The 19,531-nt window shown below is 41.0% G+C and overlaps 1 protein-coding gene across 2 annotated transcripts in view; it reads left to right on the forward strand.

The window, feature by feature from the left end:
- EMP2 (epithelial membrane protein 2) overlaps positions 1 to 15,636 on the forward strand; it is a 31,687-nt gene extending 16,051 nt beyond the window's left edge. For both annotated transcript variants that reach the window (XM_072120731.1, XM_072120732.1), the window contains exons 2-5: positions 10,552 to 10,664; positions 11,946 to 12,045; positions 12,135 to 12,281; positions 14,411 to 15,636. In XM_072120731.1, coding sequence (XP_071976832.1) covers positions 10,587 to 10,664; positions 11,946 to 12,045; positions 12,135 to 12,281; positions 14,411 to 14,583 — 498 coding nt within the window. In that variant the 5' untranslated portion in view covers positions 10,552 to 10,586 and the 3' untranslated portion in view covers positions 14,584 to 15,636. The remainder of the gene's footprint in view (positions 1 to 10,551; positions 10,665 to 11,945; positions 12,046 to 12,134; positions 12,282 to 14,410) is intronic.
- The last annotated feature ends 3,895 nt before the right edge of the window (positions 15,637 to 19,531 follow it).

The following is a 19,531-nucleotide window of genomic DNA, read 5'->3' on the forward strand; positions in this document are numbered from 1 at the left end:
TGATAAAATGTCAGATTAAATTTACACTATTTTGGAGAGTATTGAATCTACTCGGTAAAAGCATATTTGTACCCAATGAACTCTTTAATTTAAAAAACAAACACTTTTTAATAGCTTCTGCTGCTTTGTAATAGGGAGGTTTTTTTTCCTGTGTGAAACTATAAAAGTATAAGAAAAATAATCCATCAGACTGATGGATTGATAATGTCCGTGGTTTCATGACTGGATCCATTGATCTCATCATCCTTGTAAATGTATTAACTTTGTGTAAAGAGTTTTTAAGAAAGCTTACCAAGTCCATATTTTTCTTTTAACATCATACAGTACATTTTCAGATCTTTTCAACTAATTTTGGGGGTTTTTATAGAGGCCATGTGGTCCGTGATGGAATTCTCCTGTATGATGAGGCATAACTTTTAGCCTCTAAAACGGACTGGGTTATTTACTGTAATAAGAATGGGAAGTGACAAAATCTGAATTGAGGACACTACCACTTCTGGGTATCTCCATGGCTTACTTCATGGACATTTAGATGACGCTATGGGGCTCATTTACAAAGGGCTCCGCGGACGCACTTTCATCGGGTTTCCCGACTTTTTCCGCTTTGCAGCTTTCACCCGCCAGAAATCGGAGGGCGTGGCCGTCGAAAAACCCAATGGATTTGGGGAAAAAACGTGGAATTTAAAAACCGAATTGTGTCGCAAAATCAATCACTCACATGCACCGGGAATAGGTTGGTGAGCTCCGGCGGACCTCGGCGCAGCAGCGACACATGGTGGACATTGGGCGCACGACCTTGGTGAATCGCCAGAAGACCCAAATCCTCGTTGGAGAACGCACCGCTGGATCACGACAGGACCGGGTAAGTAAATGAGCCCCTTTGTCTTAAAACTTTGGATGCAACACAAAAAAAATTGATAATTTTGTATAATTGGTATCCTATCTCTAAGTAGAGTGTGTTTGTTTGTTTTTTTTTGTTTTTTTTTTTTATCTCCCATCTGTCTTAAATGTAGAATATAGCTGATTCAGAATGGTTATACCACCAGGATTTGCATAAAAGAAGGTCCCATGGCAATGGTCTAAATGGGAAGCCCTTTGGGTGTAAGGCTACAAAATTACTTTGTATGCCAGTGCTCAACTGCCCCTCATCCCATTCCCTTGCTGATAAATTTATGCCTTTAATTCTTAAAGGGATTGTCCAGGATTAAACATTTTTAAGTAGAGCTTATACTTCCTTCCTCCAGTGCTTCCATTCAGCTGTAGTGACAGCAATTACTACCGGCCTCTGTTGGTATACAGAGCATTGTGGTAACGTCACATCAATGGCTGCGACGTATCTGCCACAGCAGCAGTTACAAATCTCTGTATACCAACAGAGGAGTTGAGTAAAATCACTTATATAAAGAGTTTAAGTGTGGACACGCCTTACAGTACCTTATTAGGAGAGCATTGTAAATGGTATGTGATAGTTGAGATCCTGTTACAGACTTTGCATTGCTTTGATGGGGGCACCATCTATCCCCAATTTTAATTTGTAAGAAAAGTGGCTCTTGGCTTAATCATACTATGACCCACACAATGTTTCCTGCAGAAATTGTATATGGACACATATGAATACATAATATCAATGGCTGATGTAGCCTATTGACCATGTTGTAGCTATACACATTGCCCATACAACTAAGAGCAAAGTAGGCCAAACCCTTCAATTTCAATAGATTCTTCCAACCATCTCCTGTGCTTGGAATGATCCAGTGCTGACGTGACAAATGGAATGAGTGCACATGATGCATTTTATGTGCTCTATCCTTTTTCTTATCAGAAGTCTCATTGGTTAATTCTAGTTTGTGTAGGGCAATCGGTCGCAATAGCTGGACATACAGTCAATAACGCTTATACAGCTGATGGCTACTAAAGGTGGAGATAAGTTTTTAGCTTTGCCTCCCTCTGTTTGGTGGGGACATGGACATTAATAGATCTATTATGTTGAGTTGTAATGTGCTTGGAAGACATTCTGTGTGTGTGGGCTTGGCTTTTTGCAGGGAGGTGGTAATTAAGTTTGGGGCTTGGCTTCTTGAGGCTTGTGTTCCTTGTGTGATTTGGATTTGTCATGACCTGTAATATGTGTAAATGGCCTCCGGGTCTGTACATTTCACTTTACAAACTCTTTATGGAGACACTGAAAACACGCAGAGCAACAGAGGCCTAAAAGGTTTTCATTGTTTCTGAAAATAGCCGCTTGGAAACCTTGGGTGAAGATCTTCTTCAGTTTAATATGAGGGAGGGATATTTTCATTATGTTGTGTACACCCAGAGTCTGGAGGGTGTGATGCAAGCGATAGTATCACGATGTAACACCTCATACTTGTATCACTCGGGACAAGATAACTGCTGGTGGCCCATCGGGAATCTGTCGGCTTATGAAAGGCAGAAATCGATTACTTCAATCATATTCCTATACACAAATATAAAAAGCAGTAGGGAAATTGATCCTAGGCATACCGATCTGCTCCAGTCTCCGCCTCGTGGGGTCTTGGAAGAGATTGGCATGCTGCTCCCGATCCGGCCAGACTTGTGATAAATATTGAAGGTGATGGCAAAGAGACTCTTGTTTAAACGGTTACATCAAGTACTGTATACAGAAAATTGTAGAATTTTTTTTTTTTTAAAATGCAATGAATAAGATTTGATAAAACCAGTAAATCATAGTAATGGTAGACTGTTTTGTTATGTTTAGTATGTAGTTTTGCCTCAAGCAGTCCCTGTTTTCAGATATAAAGGCAACTCGTGACAAGGCAAAATGTTAATGATCATAGTATATCCGGATTTAGAAGAGACAAACCTTTTGCTACGTCCAGGATCTCACTAGGATCTGCTTGTTGCTCTTTAATTATAGACCCAGGGGCGTAACTAGGCTCCCCTACCCCCTACAAAAAAAATTATGTGATATATATATATATATATATATATATATATATATATATATATATATATATATATATATATATATATATAATACCCACACACCCAATACCCCAGATTCTGGGTCCCCCTGACACTGTGGGCCCCACAGCCACTATGGCTGCTACCCCTATACTTGCGCCCTTGTATCGACCTGTATTTATGATCACAATCTCTTGGATATTACATGTAATGAATATGGGGCTAATAAATAAATACATAGTCAGTTTAGTTGTAACCTAATGTAGTAGTAATTTGGCTGTGGCCCTGCAGGAGAACTGGCTCATTAGGGGTTCCAACATCCTACAGCATGAAAAGCAATGGACTTTGTAAAAATTTATAATAGATGGTTGTCCATGGCAGCCTGATAAATCTACCCCAATGTGTTTTTGGTGTGTTTACATTGCGTTTTGAAACCCATTACTGAGGAGCTGAGAAGAGGTGATTTGCCTAATTGTTAACATTTGAGTTTACAAAACGCAATGTAAACGCGACGTTGACATAAATGTTAACACATGTGTTAACTGTTGCATTTTGTAAGAAAATAAAGGAATTAGAAAAAAAAAACATGCAGAATTCAAAGTTGTAGTAACTTATTGTGATATTGTGACATCAAAGCCATGTGATTTCAGGACGTTTTTGTCATCGTTGATTGCAAAGGCGCTCGCTGAGCTGTATTGGAGCAATGATCACATACAGAAGTTGTTTCCGCCCCATTCAAGGTTATGGGACTGAAGAGCTCAGCCGAGCACTAAATCTCTACCAGTCCCATAGACTATGAATGGAGCAACAGTGGCCATGGGCGACCTCGGTTCCAAATGGAGCAAAGAGGACCCCATTAATGTGACTGGTGACTAGGGAAGCTTAGCTTAGGTTGGCTGGTGATACTTTGAGTTATGTTGGCAATCCATTGTGAAATGATAAACTAGGTTGGTATCAGGATATAAATTCCAGAGGTTTTTAGTCTTTTACGCTCAAAAAAACTGTACTTCCCGTTCTTGTTCTTTTTGATGTTTTGCATATTTCCATTATCTTTGTACTGTCAGTCTACAGCTCAGCACCCCAGGCGGCCTGTAGTATATGCAATGTGCAGAATCTGAATCCTGACTGACAAGTTAATAGTTTGACCCAGTGTCCTCGAGGGCAAAAAATAGAAGACGTAGGCTGTGAAACCCGTCTTGACATCCCAACCTCTAGACTTACCTAAGCTTGCGACAGACGTGGAATTTAAGCTATGATTAAAGTAAGATTCTAGGATTTAGGGGATTCTCTGCACTGGCCCCACACCTTCCCCTCAAGCAGCTTATAAGGTATCTTCATCTGTATGTCACCTAAATTTTCCCCCCTCCAAATACTACAATACCATATTAGTGTGCCTCTGCTCCAGAGTAGCCCCTCCAAACACACCTAATACAGAAACCCTGGGATCTGGCTTTACAGGCTGTTACACTCTCGCCCATTCTTCCTCTGCACTGTAGTACAGTGAGGCAGGAAGTGCTGCAGGAGGGAGGGGGAGAGGGGCTAGGGTAGCCCTTCAGGCTTATTAGCATAATTTTAAGTTTATTTTAGAAGGTAGGGGCATGGTTAACAAGTATACGAAGATTACCACACTCAGATGGATTTTAATTTACATTAAGAATTTTGTATTAGTATAAAAGAGTTTCTATAAAAGACCAGCCCAATAATCGGGTATGATCTCATATAGACAACTGGTTTTGAATTATCTTTTGGCTTCTGGTAGTAGGTGTGTACAGACTCCTTCTGTCTTGCTTTGTTACAACATGCAAATAATCATGTGGGTGATATAATTAAAGATTTGTTTGTACATAATTCTTGCATACTAATAAACATGTGGGAAGTGCACTGAGCACCTGCCTTGTATTGGACAATCAGACTATGTAGGAATTACAGAATTTGTATAATAAACTCCTATTTGTGCTATTATGGCTTTTTGGCTGTAATATTTATACTTGCAGTATATATAAATAATATAAATATCACAAGTGACGCTTACATTATAGACAGATTTTATGTGTATTGTTTGTTTGCAGAGAACATAAATGTTTTTATTGCCCTGGATTAGGCTACAGGAAAGGAGGGTCAGTCGTTTGGAGATTTGGACAGGAAAATCCATTTTCTGTTTTGCACTTGATTCTATTGTGCGTTTTATGCCCTATTTCACTTATCTACGGGTTTATCTAGACTTTGCCTGTTACTTTATGCCATGTAAATGTACAGTAAGGTGTTTCTTCTGCTATGGGTGCTGCATTGTTCTTCACATTCATTTTTGTAGCAGATACTTTTATCTTGGATTTAGGAAACCTACTCGACAATGGAATCCGAATACACGCCCAGGGCTGCTTTTACAAATCTTAGGGCCCCTATAGGTAAAAGTGGGTTTTCTAATGACCTATAACAGCGGTGGCGAACCTTTGGCACGCGTGCCAGAGGGGGCACGCAGAGCCCTCAGTGCTGGTACGCGGGTCCTTTGAATTTAACTCAGGTTTAAGCGGTATTGGAGCCGCGCTCAGAGACTAATAAAATCCATGACCAAGCAGGACGCTGACACTGCCTGCTCTGTCACACTGATGACTGCAGCGCACAGGACGGTAAGCATCCCAGAGCTGACAGCGTAATTATGTCATTATGCTGCCAGCGCTGGGCACCTTACTGTGTGCAGAACTGAAGAAGCCGGAGGAACGCAGGTTTCCTGACCGCTCCCGCCCCTCCCCTAAAACTTCGCCCGCAAGCCGCGGAAACTCCCAGAACACCCTGCCCACTACTGCAAATCCCACCGCCCGGCGGAAATTTGCCCGCTACCACAAACCCCACCTTGGCCCAAACCTCGCCCGCTACCGCAACAGACTCCGAACGCTACCAAATGGCCCCCCCCCGCCCGTACTCCGCCCGCTAGACCCTCTGCCCGGACTCTGTCCGCTCTCCGCCCAGCTACTGCAATTGAACTCCGGCCGTTCTCGCTACCCACCCCCCCTCCGCAACTCCGGTCACTGCACCCCCCCATCACCCCCTCCCCTGCAACTCATGCCTCATAAACCAACTGCTCAGATCTCTAGATGCCGCATTACCCCGCCCCCCCCCCCCCCGCAGCCCTAACTATGGCCGCCCACCCTCTGCCCATCTACCCTACCGACCTTCCCCCCCACCCCCACCCCCCTGGAACACCAGACACCTGAACTTTTGCCCACCTTGGACAACCAACCAAAGAGCAAGTAACATATGTATTTCTATGTATGTACCGTATATACCGGCGTATAAGACGACTTTTGAAGACAGAAAAATCTTCTGTCTTCTCTGGGTCTTCTGTCTTCTCTGCGGTAATGACGGCGTATAAGACGATCGCGGTCGGATCGCGCTGCATGGAGAGGGCTCACGGGCTGAGCCCTCTCCATAGCCGGTAAGTCTTTGCTGCATATTGCAGCAAAGGCTTACCGGTAACACCCGCGATCGGTGCTAGCACCGATCGCGGGTGTTTTCACAGCATTGGCTGCCGGCAAAGCTGCCGGCAGCCTCAAACAGTGGCGTACCGATCGCGGTACCGAGGCCCGCACCTGACCCCTGTGCTGCGCTGATAACTCGGCGCAGCACAGCGGGCAGATGTTTGTGACAGCCGCGGGCCTTTCCCTTACAGCGCACGGACTGTTCTGCATCTGGTCCGTGCGCTGGATCAGGAGGGCCCGGAGCTGTCACAATTTAAAATTTGAACGGCCCCCGATCCGCCCCCGTCCCACCCACCTTCCCACCCACCTCATCCATCGACGCCGGCACAGGCTTAATGACGCGCCTGCCTGCGCCGGGTCTGCTGAGGTCTCTGACCCGGCACCTGACCTGGCAGACGCGTCATCAGCCGTCGCCTGCGCCGATCTTTAGAAGAGAGAGAGGGCGCGAAGAGGAGCGGAATAACTAGATAAGTTTTATTTTTCATTTTGCTTAAATCTATGGGGCCCTGTTTCTATTTGGGGGGGGGGGGGGAGGCATAGGTGAAAGTTAGGAAATGGCTATTTGGGGGGGGGGGGGGATATTACCTATGGGGGACATTAATCACGGCTACTGGTGGGGGGGACATTGATTATGGCTACTGCTGGGGGGGGGACATTGATTATAGCTACTGCTGGGGGTGGGGACATTGATTATGGCTACTGGTGAGGGGGGGACATTAATTATGGCTACTGGTGAGGGGGGGACATTAATCACGGCTACTGCTGGGGGGGGACATTGATTATAGCTACTGCTGGGGGTGGGGACATTGATTATGGCTACTGGTGAGGGGGGGACATTTAATTATGGATACTGGTGAGGGGGGGACATTTAATTATGGATACTGGTGAGGGGGGGACATTTAATTATGGATACTGGTGAGGGGGGGACATTAATTATGGCTACTGGTGGATGGTGTTCAATGTTTTTATGCATACCGATGGTAATGTTGTTGTTGTATGCCTTATGTTTATGAGCGACAGTTTTCCTGCTATATACCTGCATGTCATAAGAATTTACATTAAAAAAAGGACCATGTTAAATTCAAATCTGTTTTTTTTTTTAATTTTTACCGGTGTTTTGTATGCGTTGGAAAAGGGGTAGTCTTATACGGCGAATATATCTTAAACTCTATATTTTAACAGGAAAGTAGGGGGGTCGTCTTATACACCAGGTCATCTTATACGCCGGAATATACTGTATATACATGTTATATTATATATATATATATATATCTATCTGTGTAAGGGCTTATTTTTTGCGTAACTCAGTTATTTATTATTCCATGTCGTGTACTAGGAAGCTGTAGATTTTAATACTATCGCTGTGCGCTCTAAATCATTTGTCTCCTTTTATTCTTTGGTTTGATGCAATCACAGTGATACCAGATTTTTAGGTTTTATTGTGTTTTTAATACTTTTTCAATAATTAAAACCGTATACGAAAAAGAAAATAGTCTGCCATCTTGTGACGCTAATAACTTTAGTGCACAGAGCTGGGGAGGGGTGATTTTTTTTTTTTTTCTTAATGAGCCGTTGTTTTCATTGCTACCATTTTGAGGACTGTGTGACCTTTTGATAACTTTTTATTACTCTTTTATATGATGTAAAATGGTGTAAAAGAGGCGTTTCAGTGTGTATAGGACTGCTGCCTCTTCCTCAATGTCACACAAATGAAACAAGTATAGAAGTTTTGAAATGCGAATAAAACGCAATGGGAGGGAAGCGACCTCTGATCGGGAATATATCATTTTATTGATTCTAAACTAAACCGTCAGTTTTCAGGTTAAATTGCCGTACTGGCACTTTGCGATAAGTAATTAGGTTTTGGGTTGCAGTTTGGGCACTCGGTCTCTAAAAGGTTCGCCATCACTGACCTATAACATGGTTCTTCTGACTTGATGACTATTTTGGTGCTTGAAATACATTATGGTTAGTATTGATCTGGGAGGATGTAGCTTGGTAGTGGTCCAGCTATGTCATGTCTCTGATCTTCCACACTGGGAAAACTCCTTTTAGAGTAGGAAATCTCACTTCTGACTAAAGCCAGAGAAACTACATACTTCAAATAACCGTTTTTGCAGGAGGTGATCTTCGTGGTTATGAAGGACACCTCTGGAAGCTCAGATCATGTGAAATCTGAAGGATTGGGCATGTTGGCATACATCATGATTCTGATTTAGTGCAAACACCTAAGCATCATATAAGTAGACATTCTTCTGAAAGCTTTAAAGAGCAATTTGTCCTTTAAGGCCTTTCCCAAGACACAGGTAGTAATTCACCAATTCTGTAAATGTAAGGGTCCTATGCTAGTTACCCCCATAATCGGCTGTTTGACGAGATCACGGCTTTCTGTTGAGCTACTCTTCCCCTTGCTCACCAAGAATAGCGCCATATATTATATAGTGGTTGTGTTTTGGTATTGCATGTTAACCCCATTCACTGAGCGACAGTCATGTGACTGATGGATGTGATTTCATAGACCAATCGGCACTCCCCAGAACATTTAATGTGGTTTCAAGCAGATGATCATTTTGGTCAATCAATAATATAATCCCAAAGTAATCCCTTTAAAAGTTTTCTTTAAAACGGACACTCATTATTTAAAAACTTTTTTTTAATTAAATTCCTCCTCCTATTATCCAGAATCTTATTCCTACCAGAAGTCACTGGAGCCCTAACCTAAAAGTGTAATGAAAATTCACAAATGGTGTTCTGCTGCCACCTTGTGTGTGTTATTGGTAGTGCACAGAATTACACATTCCAGTATAGTTTGTAGCTTGTGATGTGTGTTTTTGTGTTAGTTTTTCCTTCCAAATGCTGCAGCATAGTATCTTTGTTCTATTTTTTTTTTTTTTGTTTAATTTATAGATTTTATATGCAGAACTGAACTGAAGTACCTAGGACCTACCAGTAATCTTGTAATGGGAACCACAACTCTTTAGCAAACAAGCAAATGTTCCCTTATTAGACATTCAAAAAGTATAGCTGACTTGGTGTATCCATAACTTGCTTTCTAGCCCTTGCCTTAGGGTTACTAAGACCAGAACATTCTATCAGTAACCTGCTGACTGGCTTTTGCCCTCCTGACGCTGTGAGCCAGAAATACATGGCTATAATTAGGCAGCCTCAGAAAGTAGAAAGATGCTGTAATATGATTGGGCCCTGCAGCATGATGGAGAGGGCCCAGGGAGGAAGATACTGCTTCAATAGACACATAGACATATATATATATATATATATATATATATATATACCTCCCCGTCATCCAATGCATCTACAATATCTCAAAATAAACTATGGATTTTGCTACATAAACTCCGCAAATTATCATTATAGGAGAATATCTGTATGATCATTAAGGGTTTTGCACAACTTGTGGAGGGCTTAAAAGGAATGTCACCAGAGACCTAATTTTCACTAAAGCCAGGTCGTTGGAGCCCATTACAGCTGCATTGCAAATATGACTTTGTCTTCCCTTAGCATTTGCTTTACAATATAATTGTGTGTTATAACTTACCTTGAACCCTAACAGAATCATCTGTATAGTCCTAGGGGTTGGGCTAGGGGTAGGTGTTTGGATGAATTTAAAAAAAAAAAAAAAAAAGTGTGACTTGTTTGTGCTGCAGACTGCTCAACTCTCAGCCCCCACCTTTGTGCTCCTGTGCAGCTCGGAGGAGCTGTACTGGAGCACAACAGTGGGGGCTGAGAGCTGAGCAGTCTGCAGCACAGACAAACCACGCATTGTTTCTTTTTAAATGCATCCAAACCAAAGCCCAACCCTTGGGACTGCACAGAGGATTTGGTCAGGAAACCAGGTAAGCTACAATATAATTGTGTATGTCTTTCTGCTTTCTTTAAGCATTTACATTATATTTGCACTGCAGGTGTAATGGGCTTCTGCAACCTGTCTTTAGTGAATATGTGGTCTCTGGTGACAGGTTCCCTTTAAGGACCCGTAGGTGGATTTACCTGTGGGCCATCCCAAGCCTATGTGTGTGATTGTATTATTATATTCAATGCATCCATATAGCTGCTAGAAGGGAGCGATCACCATATTGTATGACTAATCCACTGCACCTGTCTTGTCTTTCAGTTTTCTTCTTGATCTAAGAACCTAGAAGAGTGAAGATGTTGGTCGTACTGGCTTTTATTATCATTTTCCACATAACCTCCATAGCTTTGCTATTCATCGCTACAATAGACAATGTGAGTCACTGCATTGCACAAATGCTATTTAAAGGAATTATTATTATTAATGTATTGTCCCCGTCCTGTACAATGATCATTTCCTTGAAAAGTAACAGTGGAGGTACATACTGTATGTGAATGCGCAGTGTACACTGGAGCAAATGGGAAGGGGGGGGTTCAGGATTTGGGTATGAACAGAATAAGGGCTTTTGTGGAAAAGTCTACTCCTGGTTTGGGCTTTGAGACACATCATTAATTTTTAGCTACAAGTCTCTAAGATTAGCAAAATATTTGATGCTATAGGTTTGAAGTTTGCCAGGAATGTAAAAATTTCATTATCAACTTGCGATCATGTATGTTGAATCCTAAGACATCTCTTGATTACAAACCTAACACGCACCTACCTATTGTGGTCTACAGACATCAGAGCACGGTGCAGAAGAAACCTGTTATATTGGATCAACTTGACACTATAAACATGCAGTGTTAAGAGCAGTCGGCTTGTTATAGAGCAAGAGGAGCTGAGTAGATTGGACTTATTGTCCTATCTGCAGGCAGAATGTTATAGAGCAGGAGGAGCTGAGGAGAATGTACATCTACAGGGAGTATGTTGAGGAGCAGGAGGCGCTGAGCTTATACAGTGTCCTATCTCAAATTACAGCAAATTGAAATATATATATTGTGTGTGAAAAAGTTGCAATACATTTGTGAAATATGTATGGCTTAGGCTGATTTTTGATTTCCATTGTAAATGTACATCAAGAGGATTTTTGACCTTTATCCAAAACTAAAGGCTGTAAGTGTGTTTCAGTGTATAAGTATCAACTAAGGCCTGAGATATTGTTCAGCCTTTTACCCTCAGTGAGAAATGGGGGTAAACCTTGTCAGCAGGCAGTGATTGGCTGCTGCTGATAAACATGGTGGCCTCTAGATGACAGTTACTTCACTGAGGGATCACCCACGGCAGGGTCGGCTCCAGGATTCAGTAGGCCCCTGATGGCAGAGCCTCAAGGGGGGCCCCTTTACAGTGAACTCAAATGGCAGCATTGAAAATGCAGTAACTGTCTCCTGTTCACTAATATATTCCATAGTTTATCATCCCAAACAGACTCCTCATGGTCACTCCCTATGTATTCCTTATAAACAGCCTTATGTGGGGCTCGAGGCCCCAACCCCCCCAACTTTTTAGCGAAGGTCAGAGGTGGATGCCGTACAGTGGCGTCCATCTCCCATAGGTTTCTGTTAAAGTGTAATTTCAAGATCTTAACTAAAATATGATTGATAATGTTCTGATTTTAGGCTTGGTGGGTTGGAGATAACTTTTATTTCGACATCTGGAGGACCTGCGTGAACACAACTACAACTGCAGTCTGTGATGAGATTGGAAGCAACAATAACTGTAAGTTCTGGCACCTTTTTATCTGTTATTTTATTCTCTCCGCAGGATTTCAAGCAAATATAAATATTGGACTATATCTCATTTCTTAGCTTTTCAGGCCATTCAGACCATTCAGGCGACCATGATCCTGGCTACCATTCTGTGCTGCATTGGGCTCCTGAGCTTTGTTCTTCAGCTGTTTCGGCTTAAACAAGGAGAGCGATTTGTGTTTACTGCTATCATCCAGATGCTGTCATGTGAGTATTATCCTATGATGTGGAAGTGGTTAATACATGTCAAGGATTTTAATAGAGCACAAAAGTACTGTTAAGAGTTGTACAACCATTAAATATCATAATCTTCATGTGGTGTTTGTAGGTTTGTCATGTGTGTGGTTTTAAAATTCATTTGGTGATCTAATATGGCGCCATCTGTTGGTCAACATGTATAGCAGTGTGCATGTCCACTTAAAGACCTGCATAGGGGTGGTCGGGCTTACTCTCTTGCTGCAGATATTGTCCGCTGATGGATCCAGTGTGGATCTTAAATGGAAGTACCCCTTTAAAGCTTCAGACAGACTAAACCTAAGAGCTTGAGTAACTGCAAATTTTCTCATGGCTATTCTTAGAATGGAGACCCACGGAGATCAGGCTACAGTAAAATACAACTTGAGTTTTGTTTTGCAGCAATCAGTCTAGAGAAGTAGTGACGAACACAGCGAGCAAAACCAAACTTTGCATCAGCGTTACTACTTCATAGACTCCTGTATAACACTGCTATACACTGTGTGAGGTCGAATAGTCATTAATCTCTTTAATTAGATGCTCTAATTGTTCACTCTTGTAATTTCAGAGGGAAATAAATGATTTAATTTGGTGACGATTATGAAGCCATTATTATTCTGTATAATTCTGTATTCTGAATCATAGTTTTGGAATATTGATCCATTTGTTATCTTAATTGCAGTGGTTGTAGTCTTGTGTTGCCTAATTAAGAAGACAGATGGAAACTTGAGCTTAGGTCTCATATCTGAGTGCATGGATCTATATAATTGTCTGGCTGTGGTATCTTCAGTATCCTCACTGTTGGCCGCCCCCTCATTGCTTGTTTCCTCTGTGCTTCTGTGACAAGATTTAATCAGAGATTGGGTGATACAGTTCATTCTAATAGTAAAGCATATTGTAGTATTTGTTTTAGAAGTCGCTTTCCAAAAAAACGTCACCACTCTTGTCCACCGTGTGTATTGCATCATACATCTGCAATAGCAAAAATGCCACTAAAAATTTGTTTCGCTCAAAGGGGTTGTCCACTTTCAGCAAACTTGTAGTAAGTTATACAATTTTCCAATAGACTTTTCGGTTTTAATTCCTTGCGGGTTTTTTTTTAGATCTCTGCTTGCTGTCATTCAACTGCTCCATGGTCATGGGATGTCACACAGGTGCACGGCTCCTTATAATACACACACACGTTGCATACATCATACATTTGACCAACACTTTATTTTAAACAAGACGCAACGCCCCCGTTTTCAAGATCAGGGGAGGCTCCAGTGGTCAACCATCCACTTATCACCAACCGGGTCATGACCTTGGAACATACTAGTAAAGCCAGGGCCGGCTCCAGGTTTCAGTAGGCCCCTTAGCAGTGAACTCATGTGGTGGCATTAAAAACGCAAAACCATAAGATACCAATATTAATTTACTTCCCCAGCCAGAATACATTAATATACACCCCCAGGCTCCATTAATTAATATACAATGCCAGGTTCCATTAATTAATCCCCCCCCCCCCAGCCAGGCTCCATTAATTCATACAAACACCCCCCCCCCCCCCCCCCGGCTCCATTAATTAAGATACCAACCCCCCCCCAGGTTAATAAATGCTAACTAACCTCAAGGTGCACGCATCTTCTACATCACCTACATCTTCGGAGTGAGAGTAGCGTATACTGTGCAGCAGTAGGGACGCTGGCGGCGTGAAGTAATTACGTCCAGCGTCCTGCACAGTAATAGACGCTTTGTGGCAGAAATACATTGGCCGCACCGATGCTACTATGCTCTGTGAGTGTCAGCTTGTGGTGCTGCACCCTGTTACCCGCTCCACAATGTGAATTAGGCGCTTCTCTCAATTACATTGGCGACAAGTATGCCGATGTAATTGAGTAGTATCTTGCCAGTGTGTCGTGGGCCCCTCTGGGGCCCCGGCACTTGCCCGGGTAAGCCTGGTGCTGGCGCCGGCCATGACTGGAGCACTTTTTAATGGATCTTCTAGATTAGTATTATAGCACATCCATCAGTCTACTTGAAGCATGTGGATTAAGAAATCGCCTTGACATTCATGAAATGAGCCCCGTCTTATGTTGACTTCTATATTTTTCATCTTCCAGGTCTGTGTGTTATGATCGCTGCCGCAATCTACACTTCCATGCATGAAGAATTCCATCCGAATGCGGACATAAAGAGCGGAACATTCGGCTACTCCTTCATTCTGGCTTGGATTGCTTTTGCCTTTACCTTAATTAACAGCATCATGTACTTGGTACTTAGAAAGCGTAAATAGACCGTAACATCAGCTAGATGAATCCTACCGCTACACAGACCAAATGCAGATAACCATTTTGTATATAATCATTTTACAGTGGTTGTGTAGTAAATGGTAATGTTTCCTAAACATGTACTGTTTTCTTAGCCTGTTTCTCGCTAAGAATATGACACATTATACAAGTAATCTGGAACATTGACCCTACTTTGGTTAATGGGAAAGAATTAGAATATTACAATACATGTATAATGTTTTACAACTTGAACTTTTTTGTTTTAATTTTATATAAATATATATTTTTTTTTTGGTTGGTAGATGTAGATTTAACAAGTTTATCTTGTCCAAAGGAAGGGGAGGGAGGATTGGGTGGTATTGAATTAACATATTCAGCATTTATAAAACATCTCAAATGTCGTGGGGAATTTATTTTTACCCTAAAACTGGAGATCTGGAGAAAGTGTTTACAAACTGAGCAATATAATAGTTTTTTGTATTAGGTTATTCCTTGATAAATGCAATGTAGTCAGATCCCCCATAATTGAAATGCAGTAGAATGATCCTTATAGAAGACAGCTGTGGAGCAGACCATTAAACATGGATGATGGGGTATCTGACTACACTGACATTTTATTTTATTTCTTTGTATCTCCTGAAAAGCAACAATCGATAAATCTATTACAATAAAACTTTTATATCTCTCTGGTAATTTTAACTTGGGAGTAGAAATATAATGTTTCACAAATTGACAATACAAGTCACCATAAAAAAGTACAGCAGCAGGAATGATTTACATGTCCCATAATGCACAGAAGGAGGACTGAGAATGAACTGGCTAAGCTGCAGCTCATTGGATATCTGAAATTAATCTAGTCTTGCAATCTACAGATGGGTTTTTGTTGCTTTATCATTGAAAGTTTGCAAATTTTTAGTTTTTGTACCCCTACCACCTTGACAGCTGTACATATAGAAATTTGCAGATTTATTTCTAGATCTGTTTTGCATGTAGTTTCAAATCTAGATATGGAAATTGGTCATTTTATTGTTATAAAATTAAAAATATTGCTTATAAAATGAATGTGTCCTGTGGTTTAATCCTAAATGCACCACTGAAGATGTATAAAGAGCAGGGAATGCATTGTATTTAAAGGGTTTTTTCCAAAATATTTTCAGGGTCGTTGTGGAATTGCAGCTCATTGAATTGAAGGCTTAACACTCAATTTTCACATAGTATCTATATATTAAAAACAAAGTAATAGGAATAAACTTCTTGCACCTTCATCTGACTGCTTTGATCGTTCCAATTTGGGTTCAGTCAAGCCATTGAAATGCAAAACACCCCCCTTAGACCCCCCAATCTATGATTTGAAAGTGTTTGGTCATGAAATAAAGTTCTCAAATTTTAATCCCCTAGTGACGTTAGGAATCTTGCACTGACCATCACTGAGTTATAGGAGCTAAAACAGCAATAAAACGAGTAAAATTTTTAAAGTGGGTAAATATTATCTTTGTCCAGAGTATGGGCGGGGAACCTCAGCAGAAAATTCATGTGTTATGAGATGTTGTGTGCAGACAAACTGCACTAAATGCAGTTTGCTTGTGTAATGGCTCCAGATTCTGGTGCACGTTCTTCATGAATCTGGCGCACCCTTCACTGCCCTGACAGTGCACCACTTTTTATTTTATTTTTTTCGTGCACCTTTAACATTGGGTGTGCAAGACAATTCTGTCAGACTTGTTAAATCTGGTGCATATAGAATATAACTACTATAATACTGTCCCCTATGTACAAGAATATAACTAATATAATACTGCCCCTATGTACAGGAATATAACTACTATAATACTACCCTCTATGTACAGGAATATAACTACTATAATACTACCCTCTATGTACAGGAATATAACTACTATAATACTGCCCCCTATGTACAAGAATATAATTACTATAATACTGCCCCCTATGTACAAGAATATAATTACTATAATACTGCCCATATGTACAAGAATATAACTACTATAATACTGCCCCCTATGTACAAGAATATATCTACTAAAATACTGGCCCCCTATGTACAAGAATATATCTACTATAATACTACCCTCTATGTACAGGAATATAACTACTATAATACTGCCCCCTATGTTCAAGAATATATCTACTAAAATACTGGCCCCCTATGCACAAGAATATATCTACTATAATACTGGCCCCCTATGTACAAGAATATAACTACTATAATACTGCCCCCTATGTACAAGAATATAACTACTATAATACTCCCCCCCCCCCCCAATGTACAAGAATATAACTACTATAATACTGCCCCCCCTATGTACAAGAATATAACTACTATAATACTGGCCCCCTATGTACAAGAATATAACTACTATAATACTGGCCCCCTATGTACAGGAATATAACTACTATACTACTACTCCCTATGTACAAGAATATAACTACTATAATACTGGCCCCCTATGTACAGGAATATAACTACTATACTACTACTCCCTTTGTACAAGAATATAACTACTATAATACTGGCCCCTATGTACAAGAATATAACTACTATAATAGTGCCTGCCCCCTATGTACAAGAATATAACTAATATAATACTGCCCCTATGTACAGGAATATAATTACTATAATACTGCCCCCTATGTACAAGAATATAATTACTATAATACTGCCCCCTATGTACAAGAATATAATTACTATAATACTGCCCCTATGTACAAGAATATAACTACTATAATACTCCCCCCCCCCCCAATGTACAAGAATATAACTACTATAATACTGCCCCCCCCTATGTACAAGAATATAACTACTATAATACTGGCCCCCTATGTACAAGAATATAACTACTATAATACTGGCCCCCTATGTACAGGAATATAACTACTATACTACTACTCCCTATGTACAAGAATATAACTACTATAATACTGGCCCCTATGTACAAGAATATAACTACTATAATACTGCCCCCTATGTACAAGAATATAACTACTATAATACTGCCCCCTATGTACAGGAATATAACTACTATAATACTACTCCCTATGTAAAAGAATAAAACTACTATAATACTGCTCCCCCCCCCACATCCTGCACATCATTCTGTAGTTTTGAAAAGGGAGGGGCATCTGGTGTATTAGTGAAAAATAATTATGAAGGACTTTATAGCCATCTCAAGAGATCTCAGACAATCCATACAAAATCTAGAGAGCAGATTTATAAAATGGCACTTTGTATAAACTAAAAAAATTCGGTAAGTTACCAGCAGTTTTTTTTTTTTTTTTTTTGTCGACTTAACATGTTCTTTTAGTGCAAACTGCTTGCACATGTATTTAAAGTGTCTGCACCACATTTGCGTCAGGGCTGCACTATATCCAACGCAACACAAAATTCTGCACTAAAAAGGGGCGTTCTGGTGCACAGTCGGACCGTGCCGGACATGTATCATGCAAAGTCCAAGAGAAATGTGTTGTATGCCCGATTTTAACGGTGCACTAAAAAAAGTTGGTGCAGGGGGTGCCAGATTCATAAAGAAATCCTGAATCTGGCGCCCCCCTACACAGGCACACTGCACATAGTGCAGTTTGATAAATGTGGACCTTTTGGATAGAAATGTGACCTTATGCTGATTATCAGACAGGGAAACATGAGAGCAGGTTTAATACGTCAAGTAACCAGGAGGGTGGAATGAAAATCAAAGTACATAAAAAGTGAGAATCAGAAGTTTATTTCTTCACAAGTGACATAACTTTACCTTGTTTAATATTGTAACCTAAAAGTGAAGTACTGTCACAGGATGGTGTTTGTGATAATGCCCCCTCTGATGTCCTGCATTTATTCTTCTGAGTTCATGGACTCTTTCAAGGTTAACAAGATGGCAACTACAGTTAACAAAGAGCATCCAGATGCCATAACAGGGTGGCAAGTCCTGGCCCAAATATAATTCTGTCCTGCCCCAACAGTGCACCATCTATTTTTGGTGCAACATTTACATAGGGCGTGCATAGCATGATAAAGAGATGTTCCGATGCACAGTCGAAACACACATAAATGTGTCGCACGGTACGTCGGGTAAATTGCAGCTGCAACACAAACGTGTCTCGGACACTTTATAATTAAAAGTTTGCACCAAAAATGTGCAAAGTCCGACAGAACCGGCCCAGGCTTTAACCCCTTAACGCTCTGCGCCGTAGCTCTACGGCGCAGAGGTATAAGGGATGTATGAAGAGGGCTCACGGGCTGAGTCCTCTTCATACAAAGGTGGGGGTTTTTGCATTTTGCACAAAACCCCCACCGCTAATAACCGCGGTCGGTTCTTGCACCGAGCGCGGCTATTAACCCATCTTTTTTACGCTGCCAACTTTTTTTTACAATCGCCGCGCTCCCGAACGTCATCGGGGGGCGGCGATCGGTTGCCATGGTAGCCTCGGGTCTTCTTTTGACACGAGGCTACATGGCTTCTGGAGATTCGTTACAATGAGCGACCTACAAAAATGCCATATATTGCAATACAGAAGTATTGCAGTATATGGTAGGAGCGATCTGACCATCTAGGGTTAATGTACCCTAGATGGTCTAAGAAATAGTGAAAAAAAAGAAAAAAAATTGAAAAATTAATAAAATATTAAAAATTCTAATCACCCCCCTTTCCCTAGAACGGATATAAAACATAATAAACAGTAAATATCACAAACATTAGGTATTGCCGCTTCCCAAAATGCCCGATCTATCAAAATATAAAAACTGTTACGGCCGGCGGTGACCTCTGGGGTGGAAAATGGCGCCCAAATGTCCGAAATGCGACTTTTACATCACATAAATGAAATAAAAAAATGATCAAAATGTCGCACAGACCTCAAAATGGTAGCAATGAAAAAGTCGCCTCATTTCGCAAAAAATTACCCCTCACACATCTCCCTGCACCAAAGTATGAAAAAGTTATT

The sequence above is a fragment of the Engystomops pustulosus genome, chromosome 8 (genome assembly GCF_040894005.1).
Source record: "Engystomops pustulosus chromosome 8, aEngPut4.maternal, whole genome shotgun sequence".
Taxonomy (NCBI): domain Eukaryota; kingdom Metazoa; phylum Chordata; class Amphibia; order Anura; family Leptodactylidae; genus Engystomops; species Engystomops pustulosus.